At 32.9% G+C, this 11,400-nt stretch overlaps 2 protein-coding genes across 2 annotated transcripts; one reads left to right on the forward strand and one right to left on the reverse strand.

The window, feature by feature from the left end:
* Window positions 1-5,510: 5,510 nt before the first annotated feature.
* On the forward strand, window positions 5,511-8,323 carry LOC108471138 (uncharacterized). Its single transcript, XM_017772730.2, has 7 exons — window positions 5,511-5,764; window positions 6,228-6,297; window positions 6,414-6,473; window positions 6,771-6,885; window positions 7,326-7,441; window positions 7,643-7,767; window positions 7,884-8,323. Exons 1-7 carry the CDS (start codon window positions 5,688-5,690, stop codon window positions 8,005-8,007), a joined length of 687 nt encoding a protein of 228 aa, XP_017628219.1. The 5' UTR covers window positions 5,511-5,687; the 3' UTR covers window positions 8,008-8,323.
* A 628-nt stretch (window positions 8,324-8,951) lies between these two features.
* Window positions 8,952-11,400, reverse strand: LOC108474094 (B3 domain-containing protein REM16-like). Its single transcript, XM_017775998.2, has 4 exons — window positions 10,906-11,400; window positions 10,091-10,643; window positions 9,640-9,815; window positions 8,952-9,534 (listed from the first exon to the last, which is right to left on the reverse strand). The coding sequence occupies exons 1-4, from the start codon at window positions 11,014-11,016 to the stop codon at window positions 9,229-9,231; spliced, it is 1,146 nt and encodes a 381-aa protein (XP_017631487.1). The 5' UTR covers window positions 11,017-11,400; the 3' UTR covers window positions 8,952-9,228.

Genomic DNA, 11,400 nt, shown 5'->3' on the forward strand with positions numbered 1-11,400 from the left:
TCGAATTAATGAGGCGACCAAAATGAAAACTTATTAAAATTGGATCACTAAAATGAAAAAAGCTATTAATGGCAATGTCAATTTGCACTCTTTTTTTTTTTTATGCTCAAAATGAAAACTTTCAAAAATTGGAACACCAACTATGTGGTTTATTTTTTTATTAAAATAACAAAAAAATAAATAGAAGAAGATGGTAACGACTCAGAATATACCATGAACAGAAAAAAAACCTGATGTAGCTGAGCAATTAATCAAACAAAAAGGAAGGATGCATGCATGCAGCAAATGTAAATGGTCACATTGTTAAAAAGCATTCTTTAAAAAAAAAAATCCAGAAAGTGAAGAGATACTGTAAATTAGGTATGGCAGGCGGTGGTATATAATAGGGTTAAAAGTTTCGTATAGAACATGTCGAGTATTTGCAATTTTTTATAATATTGAATTCAAACATGCAAATTAAGTTTTCAATTTTAACAGACAGCTATATTAATAGAATAAAAAGCAAAGAAACTTGAAGAAGGATTGTTGTTTTGTACATCAGATGACCCACGTTTCAGGCAGCTCATGTGCCCGATATCAGTACTTTGTTGGGATTTAACAGTGGCCAATTGAAAATTCGACCCATCTAACTTAAATGGAAACATTCTGTTTTTGGGTTTCATTTGTTTAGTGAAAACTTAATTGTCTTAAGAAAAGGGTATTGTGAAGGCTAAAATCAAACGTAGTGAAAAATGGAAGTTAGATTGTATTGCATCTTGATGACCTCATGCACAAACCAATATATTTGTCATAGCATTTATTTAATTTAATTATCTGCTGAAGCCAATTTGAAGGAAGTAATAAATTTGTTTTTTGTTATAGTGTTACCGGCAGGTACCTTGTCAACATTCTCGTGACACTGTCCTTTTTGGACCACATTTTATTTTAAATTTCTTATTTTGGTCCAAAAAAAACAAAAGCTTGATGTTTTTCTCTCTTCAAATTTCCTTCCGTTGGTAATATGGTCAGAAAGTATGCTCTTTTTCCCCTTAGTAAAATGTCAAAGTAGTCATTAATAGCATGTGAGAAAATTAAAGTGAGAATGTCAACATCAAGTAATTAAAATTCTCTACATTTCACTTTCAGGAAGGAATAAAAACATCCCCCCATGATGCGTTTCAGAGTTGGTCCTGAATTCCGTTGAAAAAGAAAAACTATTTATGAACATTTTCCATACCATATTCCTTTGTAAAATGATATCAAGACTGAATAAGTTGATATTAGAATAGTGTATTGCAAATAAGTTGATTTGGTAACTTCATGAAACGATAATTAAAAAGATGGTTCAACAATTTGAGACATTCTATACAATTTCTAAATGGAGTGTGCTAGGTCAAGTCTTTTGGAAATTCTAACCTCTTTAACTTATCTCTCTATATTATTTCATTTATAAAAACTCTATAAATTCAATATTTTTAAAAAATTTAATATATAACTACGTGGATAATTGAAATAAGAATTATATTTAAATGTTTATATAAAGGACACGAAGAGTATAAATACCCTATTTAACTTCTATTCTGATGGATTGAATATCTTTCATAAAAAAAATTTGTAGAAACATAAGACGATTTTTTCTAAGAAAACCCCAACGAAAAATACATATTGTATAGGCCCAAATTTGACTAAGCCCAATAGACCAACTAAAAGACCAACCTAACCCCATTACATTAGCGCAATCTCAAACTTATCCCAACAAGCCCAAAATTAAATCACCAACCCTAGCCCAATACATTTTTTTAAAAAACAAAAAAAAGAAAAGTGAAAAACCCTAAAAACTAGCTAGCCGCCGCCCTAGGGCCAACAACCCTCTGCCACCACCTGCTCCACCGCCACGGTCGCATCACCACCGCCCACTTGCACCTGCAAAGTAAGTGAAGAAGAGACAGATAATATAAAATAAAGGAGAGAGAAGAGGGAAAGCATGTAACTTGGCTTTAAAAAACCAAGCTTAAATCAGAAAAGGATTCGGCAATTTCTTTTCTCGGCTAATACAAAATATTAGGCAGTCTTTTATCAACAAGAAACAGATTTAAACATAAGCATAAAATCGTAGCAAAAAAAACACAGAAGGAAGTTCAAATATTTCAAATCAAAGGTTTATCTATTTTCTTTTTATTTTTCCTTTTTTTCGGACCTATTTATACATATCTTTCTCTATTTTATATTTTAAAAACAGCATATACGTACATATTTATAGACAAAAAAAAAAGAATATATGAAAATCTTACCCTTTTTGGTTTCCTACCACCGTAATACGATGGCGGTATGGTGATCGGCGTCGTTCGATGACCGGACCCATGAGCAAGCAGTACCCCAAAGAGAAAAGAGGAAGGGACTTCTTGAGTTTTTTTTTTTTTTTTCAGCAAAAATGACCCTTTTCTTTTGTTAAAATTAGTTTATATATAAGGATAAAACGACGTAGTTTTAATGGGACTTTCGAGATCACAAAACGGCGCCGTTTGGCCCTCAACCCGCGCAGGCGACTCGACCCGCTAGGGGATCCGCGCGTTTTTGGACCAAAGGTCTATTTGCGCCCTTGGTCCTTCCGCTTTTGAGGCTATTTTAATGTGGTCCTTTTCCTGTTTTCCAATTTCCCCACAATCTATTCACTTTGTTTCAATTGAACCCTTGAACCTTTTAACAGATAAACATCTGAACGGTGTCATTTTGGGTACTGGAATATTTCCCCATATGGCCCCTATCCTTTCGCGCGTGTTGCATTTAGTCCCTATATTTTCGTCCCATCTCGATTTGTCCCAAAATTTTCAATTAAACTTCAATTTCGTCCTTTTCGCTTTTATTCTATTATACTTTTAACTCAAAATTTTCCTTCTAATTCCAATTCAACCCCTAGTCTATTTGATTTCATTTTTTTTATTGTTTCATTTATTATTTAATTAATTTATTCATTTGTTTTCAAGTTTTGGTTAAACCGTTTATTGGTATTTATGTTTTATTTATATTATTTTATTATACATTCATTTTATATTTTTTAATTTACATGCATTTTATATTCGTTCATTTTGTTTTATCCTCTATTATTGTTATACTTTTACTTACATATATTTTATGTTCTTTTATTATGGTTATCATTATAATTTATTCATTTACTTATTTATTACTTTGTGGTAAATTTAATATTGTCTATTATTATTATTATCATTTATATTCATCATCATTATTATTATTATTATTATTATTATTATTATTATTATTATTATTATTATTATTATTATTATTATTATTTTAAATCACTGTTATTATTTTTACTATTTAATATGTTATTATTATTACTAAATTTTTATTATCATTATCACTATGGTATTATTACGATTAGTAGACTTTCATCTATATTTATTTTATCTAATTTATCTACCTATATTTTATTATTATTATATTTTAAAGTATCCTACCTCTATTACTATTTATTATTATTACTACCATTGTTATTATTACTATTATATTATTATTATATTATTTTACCTATTCCTCACTAAATGCACTGATTTACTTTTACTCATTCAAATTATATATTCTTTATTTACATATATACATACTTTTGTACGTCATTCCAAACTTTAAAATATTTATTACTTATATTATTACTATTAATATTATTATTATTATTATTATTATTATTATTATTATTATCATTACTGTACTATCTTTTTTTATAGTTTTACGTAATGTTTATTTATCTACTAATAATTCTTCTTAATTCTAAATATTTCTTAGTTTATTCATTATTTCCTTTTTATTCATTTATTTTATTTTTGTTCTTATCATCATTATTATTCATATTCACCTCTATGTTCCTTCTCTTTGTGTTTGTTAATACCGAAATTGTATTCATTTATGCATTCTTTATTATCTCATTTTATTACGAACTTATGACATACTAACTTTTACCCAATCCAAGATTAATTCTTTTATAAAGGCAATGTTCCGTGTTTAGAAATTCGAGAAAATTATGCCCTAACTTACTGGGTTTCGACTTTTTCTCATTTAACCTAAATAACGGAACATTCTTTTAAACCGCAATAAGAGTTTTGAATAAAATGCTTACTCTTTGAGATTCGAGGTGTCGTGCCCCAACTTACCGGATATGACATCTTGTTACCTCGAGATAAGATCTTTTGTAAACAAAGGTAATGTTCGGTATTTGGAAATTCGAGAAAACTTACCCTAACTTACTGGGTTTCGACTTTTCTTATTTACCCTAAATAACCGAACATCCTTTTTTAAAAGGGTTAAAATACATGAATTTTAAATAAAGGCAAGCTCATTCTCAAAGTTTGAGATGTCGTGTCCTAACTTATTGGACGTGACATTTTCGAGATGAGAGGGTCTTTAACATCCGTTTTAATTTATTCGATCATTTTTATATCAGCATTAATACAAAGAGGGATCGTATTTTAAATTCTTTCAAGTTTTCAAATCTTCGACACTAAGACACTAATTAATCAACTAGGTACCAATTTTGGGCGTATCGAGGGTGCTAATCCTTCCTCGTGCGTAACCGACTCCCGAACCTATTTTCTTGATTTGCGTGAACCAAAATCGTTGTTTAAATAAATCAAACCATTTATTAAAAATAACCACTTTTATAAAGTGACCCGATCACACCTCATCAAAAAGGATTGGTGGCGACTCCCGTTTTTTATTTTCATTTTCAAAACAAGCCGACCTGTTTTTTCAAAAAATGGTTACGACACATACTATTCCCTCCTTTCTGTCGAATCGATCACAACCACTGCCTGCATTTAAAAAAATCGTGCACCACAAATAGGAACTAATAAAGAGGCCTGCGATCCCATAGAAAGACATCACGATTCTTTGTGGAAAGAAAAACTATTTGCTGAGACGGAAATAAAAATATCAAATTCCTATCAAGATAACTAGAAGTTCCAACTAATAAAAACCCTAATGAACCAAAAAAAAAAAAGAAGATAAAGGCCTAGCAGAACTTGCTTTTTTTTTCAAGATCCCACAATAAATTCTATCCATATAGATTCTGATCAACAACTTATACATATTAGATCCAATTGCATTTTATTCGAATTGAGAGAATAACAAAAAAAAAAAATCAACTTTACTTTTTTGTTTCCGAAGTAACTCTCATCAACTAGTACTATTTAATTTCTGAAAGTTGTTTAATTATCATAATGTATTTATTTTAATAAGATAATAGATATTATATTTTATATAAAATAAAAATGATGCACAGATTTGAATTGTCTCTTTTGGGTTTTCTTATCAATTTTGGTTCATCTCAAATCAAAATTTACACAGTAAATACTAAATAATACAATACATAAAATTGTGTGGCATAGCTTAATCTTTTACCCCCCAATTATCACAGGTACCAAAACAGAGAAAAAGAATGACACGTTTTACCATTTAAAACATGTTAATATTTTTAATGAAGCAATTTTATTACTTAAATTTAAATATCCATCTTCTATCATTGCTGTCTAGCCCAAAAGCCCAAATAGATGCTTCAAGGCGTATTCCAGGCTCGTAGTGTAACGGGTTCTTTAGCGTCCCTTTTAACAGATTCCTCAATCGAAATTTGTTGAGGAGACAAACGAAGCATCACCGGTTTGCGATCAGATTGAGACTCGCAAAAAATCACAGGAAAAAACATGACGATGTTTCACTTCTTCAACTGTGCAATACTCACCTTCGGTCCTCACGCCGTCTACTACTCCGCCACTCCCTTGTATGTTCCGCCTCCCTTTTTACTCGATTCTTTATCTGGTTTTCGGGTAATCTGTGATTTATTTCTTTTAATGATGTCTTTAATTTATTAATTCTCCACGAAAGTGAGCTCTAATTAGAGAATTTAAACTTCGATCTGTTTGTTCAAACTAGGAAAATATTTTATCGAGGGAAATGATTCTGGTTTTTTAGGGAATAAAAATCTCCCTGCAATAAGAAAAAATGAGCAAAATTAGTACTGAAAAAAGGTAAAAAAGAGTATGATTAAAATGTTCGACGGCTTTAGTTTGGAACTAATTAGATTTAGTAGAAAATTTATACTGTTATGTAGTTGATTTTTTGAGAATTTGGTTAGTTAAATTTGTTGAACGAAATTGTTATTTATCTACTAAATTATAGTATTATGTATATATATATATATATATATATATCAGTTGACTTAATAGTGAATCATGTTGATGCAGATCAGAGTGTGATACTCTTGGTACCTCTGTAAAAGCCGCTCTTGTTTATCTTGGAACAGCTTTGGTGAAGGTCTGTCCAGCTTGTAAATATCTTTGTCGCTGAACTCTGTGCTAGATTTCAATCTTATTCGTGTTTATACCTAGTGTTTTTGATGGTTAATTTGTTTTGTTTCTTTATGGTGGCAGCTCGTTTGCCTTGCAACATTTTTGCAGGTGTCTGAAAATGATGGCTTTGATCCATACCAGGTATTTCCATTTTCTAGTTTCAGAAATGGGAATTACATGGAGGAATGTAAAAATTGCTCTAGTTATACATGATTTCAAGTTTTTATTGTGTTTTGTGGCAGTTTGATTTTATTTACTGTTGTGGTTAGTTCGAAGATGATGTTATTAGCTAGAAAATAATGTGAAAACTTTTACTTCTTTCTTGGCTGCATTTGCATATGGGTGCGTTAGAGATATCGGTTGTTATACCGCATGAGTCATTATAAATAATCTATATATTTCAAACTTATGGAGAAATTTGTTGGTTATACATTTCAGGAACTTTTGAAAGCACTGATTGGTTTTATAGATGTTGCTGGACTTTATTTTGCCTTAACACAGTTGACTCACAGGAACATCTCTCAAAATCATAAATTTCAAGCTGTTGGACTTGGTGAGTGTGATTATGACTCAAGTCCTTTAGGTTGAAATTCAGTGGTTCCCTTCCTGATATCTCTCCCCCTTGCAAATAAAAATTAGAAAAAAGAAGCATAGTTTTGCATTTGTGGTTTTTGACCCTTAAGTCTGTCACCATTCCTCTGATCATCTAAATTATTGGTGAGTTGAATTACTAGAAGCAAGCTGTGATATTTATAACAAACAAAATAAATATTATGGTATGAAAAAAATGTTCAGGCTATCCAAGATGATTGAAATTGCTCGATATTCGTGAATGTTTAATGCTAGTTTTGCCAATTATGCAAGGGTTAGTTAATTGTCGAGGATCAAAATTTGAAATCTGTAATGATAGATGAAATTATATATTTGAAAATGTGGAGATGAGTTTCATTCAGAACATTTTGCTGGGTTCTTCTTTTCTTTCCCCGTTGATAGGATGGGCTTTTGCTGATTCTGTGCTACATAGATTGGCACCACTTTGGGTGGGAGCAAGGGGACTAGAATTCACTTGGGATTACATTCTGCAAGGCCTAGAAGCAAATGCAAATTTGGTATGTTTATTTCTTTAATGGTTCGAACATTGCTTTTTGGAACTTTTTTAGGCATTCTTCATTCTGCACAGTAGGTTTATTCGCAACTGTCTTTCCTAAATTAGAATAGTGATAGATATTAGAATTTGGTTTCTTTAATCAATTCCGAAATCACCACTTGTATCTCTCGTTATGGACATCTTTATCCATTTCTCATTTCAGGTGTTGAGTATATCTCTTGCAGCATTGGGATCTTTGATTTGGCTCAGAAAGAACAAGCCCAAGACTTTGATTCCCATAATATATGCATGCGCTGGAATTGTTGCAACCATGCCATCCATTACAAGGTCTGTTTTAACTTGACAACATCTACCCTTAATTTAACCCCTCCCATGGACATCCTTAGATTATATGAATGGACTTTGCATTAAATTCTCAAGTGAAAATAATTTTCCTTTTATAGCTACCCAAGGCGAGGATTGGGATGGCACTTTCCAAAGGTGGTAGGCTTTGAGTTATTCACATCTTTGGTGATGGCTTTCATTAGTTGGCAATTGTTTTCTGCATGCCAAAGGCCTTACGTATGAGGAACAAAGTTGATTCCTTCTATGTCATCTTATGTTTGAAGCGATGCGATGCTCATTGCCTGTCGGTTCCTCTTTTTTCCCTCAGGCTGCTCTGTTGTCTCCTATGAAATTCCGGTTACCTTCTAGCTTTGTAGTTTAAAAGTTCGGTCATCGTTGCAAGTTGGAACCATTTAACATGATCGTTAGATTGTTAGATCTTTACCAAAGGCACAAAACTCAAATTGTGTATCTCTATAGAAGTAGAGAAATGATACTTGCGCCTCGTTTGGTTGATTTGATTGGTTAGTTTAATAACACAAGGAAAAGTTTAATTCAATTAGCAATGCTAAAATAGTTATCATCATATCAATTCTTAAATAATTCAATGTTTGATAAATAAATTTGTTGTACAAAAATAGTTGTTATAATTCTGTACCTCCATAAGTAAAGATATTTTATAAAAGTTGATTTTCAGGACCCTTTTTTCTTAAATATGGCCATTTTTTTATGAAAATATTTTTAAAATAAAGCATAAACAAATTTCGGTACATAATTTTATAGGAATAATATATTTAAAAATTGAAAGTTGCGATCATTCTTTTTAAAAAGAGATCTGCATAAATTTCTAAATTATACAACTTTGAAAAATATATATCAATAAAAATTATATTAGAATAAATGGAGGAAAAAGACGACAGTAGTGTTTATTTTTGAGCCAAAATGGAGTGGGAAACATAAAAATTAAATGTAGGTATTGAGTTGAATTTCACAACCAAACAAATGATTAGTGTAAAAAAAAAAAAAAAGACATTACAATATTAATACCCATACCAAGCAAACAAGGCTGCTGCAATCTTACCTTCACATGAAACGTAGCTGCTACAATCTTACTATTATATCATTAATGAAATGCAAGTAAATACGCATGTCAAGAGTTAGGCCTCACTAGAGATTAGATAAAGAGGTGAGCTAAACAGCAATATGATTGATAATGAAACCACTCTAGCAACAAACCTCACAGAGATGGAAAAAGAGATCAATGGCAGAACAATAATCATCTAAAACATACATAAAAGTACAACCAGATTTCCATCAGGCAGTAGTAGCAACACAGATTAACCAACATTCTAAACTACAACTTCACAACATATCAAACATTCATAGCTGGACGTACCTAGAGATGATGCCATCACTAAACTGCTATTTCATTTCTGGCAGATTCTGAGAGGTAACTGCTGCGATTTAGCAAGAGGCAGGGTGTGTTATGGTCAGAGGAACCGGTGCTTGAACTGCTGAGTCCATAACCCGAATGATGATAATATCCAGGATGATAGATTTTCCTCCTATATTGGAAGGCTCAAATACACACACATCATGTTCTATTAAATTATTGTCATTCACAAAACACTTCCAACCACCAGAAAGCCCTCCACAATCACGATTTTTGTGATAATTATATCTGGTCCTCCATGTACGCTTGTTAATGCGTAGAATGATATCTGTGTTTTCTTTTAAGTGATGTTTAGCCGTCCAGGCAACAGGGATTGCCTGCATGTACCCAGACAATAAACAAGGTGGAGGTTTAACACCATCATCTAATTTTAATGCGGCAAAGGGGTATTTTTCTCTATCAAGTTCAGGGATGAAATTTACCATGTAAAACCGTCTCCATACATGTGTAGGCTTCATAACCACCATAAAACCATCTCTGGTTAATGCTTCCTGTGCCTTTGCAACAGCATTTGCTTTCTCGAATTGAGTCAAAGGCCCGTTATCACATGTAGGGGGAGGGCTAAAGTCACCTTCATCCATTATTGCACCATCAAACTCTGAATCAGGGTTTAAGACACAGTAACAACGTCACCCAGTTTAGCTTTCTACCAAAGGCAATACTACTGCTTTTCATTTTGGTCATTAAAATGCACATTCCTATCCAGAGTCTAACAACAAGACGCAACAAATGAACATCCAATAAATTACCAAGAAGTTCCAAAATTCTTTGCAAAGACCATAATATTTTCAGTGTCGGGAAACTTAAGTTAAATTTACCGTGGAAAGCAAGTCTTATGTATAGAAAAAGTTTCTAGAAGTGCTTCTACCCTACCAGTTTCGAACTTCACTTCTCCAGGAAAAGTACAACGTTCTTTGCGTCCAAGGTGCCTAGCATAGATCGATTTAGTAGAAGAACCTGTATACCGCGTCTTCTTATTAGTAGGTGCAGTGTTGATAGGTCCCCTTGATGGCGCTGTGCCAATTTCATTGTTAGTAGATTTCTCGGGACTGCTTTCTAGACCACACCGTGAAGAGTTGTGCACAATTTCATCAGGGTTCTCATCAATCTTTCGTTTATTTTGGTATCCATTCTCCGATTCCGGATGCACACACTTCCTCACAAAATAAGAAGATCCCTTCTCACACAAGCTCTGGCCCTCAAACATAAGAACATCAAAATGGGACAACCCATTGTACTTGAAGATCAACAAGTCATTCTCTTCCAAAGAATGGTCTAGTACAAAATTTCTCCATCCATCGTTGAAGAACAAGGTATCACCATCTGCAGTCAGTCCTAGATCCCATATGATACCGCTAGGACCTTTAACAGTGACGGTTTCAGGAAGCTTTTTCCTAATATTCTTAGCGAATTTTTCTGGTATTTCCTGCAATACAAGTTGAGGTTCACTATCAAAGGTAAACAAGGCAACAATTCCAGAATTTTCTAGCGAAGAACAAACCAAAGAAAGGTACAATTGACTGCTAATACCTGCCCAACACCCCTCCACACATCTCTTTTAGACCAAAATATAAAATGTGTTAAAAGACATGAATGAACTAGGGTACTGCAACCTCCTTGATTTCTTTGGGTTTCTACTTCACTAAGCCACAATACAACAATAAAAAAGACAAAGCAATGGAACTCACAAGTTGATGAAGAAAATCACCACGGAGAAATTGAGAGAAATGAATGCACTGAAAATGGGTCCAAAAGATTTCCTCTTCCCTGCTTCTACAATCCTTACAAGAATCTCCCATTTGCTTAACCACACAGATCCACACCCAAAGACCGGTTTTTTTTTTTTTGGGGGGTAGGGGGTTGTATTTATGGAATAAATGCTTTGCGTTTCAATTCATTGTTTCTGCACAGAAACAACGAAGAATCCAAAGGATGTAAAATGGGAAGGCAAAATGAGTCAGGAATCTAATGATCAGGAGACAATCGTTTGGGTTTAGATGGAGAGGATTTTAGAGATGGATGAGCTGAGGCTGAAGACCAAAGGGAGTAGTTGAAAGGTTAAAAGTGTAGAGAAGAGACGTCTAAAAGGACGAGCCTTATAGGTTTCGGTTGAGGGGAGGGGAGGGGAGGGGGATGTCATCAGACTTCCCCAGCCAAAGTAGGTGCGGATACTGAAATCTACG

This window comes from Gossypium arboreum, chromosome 5 (assembly GCF_025698485.1).
Source record: "Gossypium arboreum isolate Shixiya-1 chromosome 5, ASM2569848v2, whole genome shotgun sequence".
Taxonomy (NCBI): Eukaryota; Viridiplantae; Streptophyta; class Magnoliopsida; order Malvales; family Malvaceae; genus Gossypium; species Gossypium arboreum.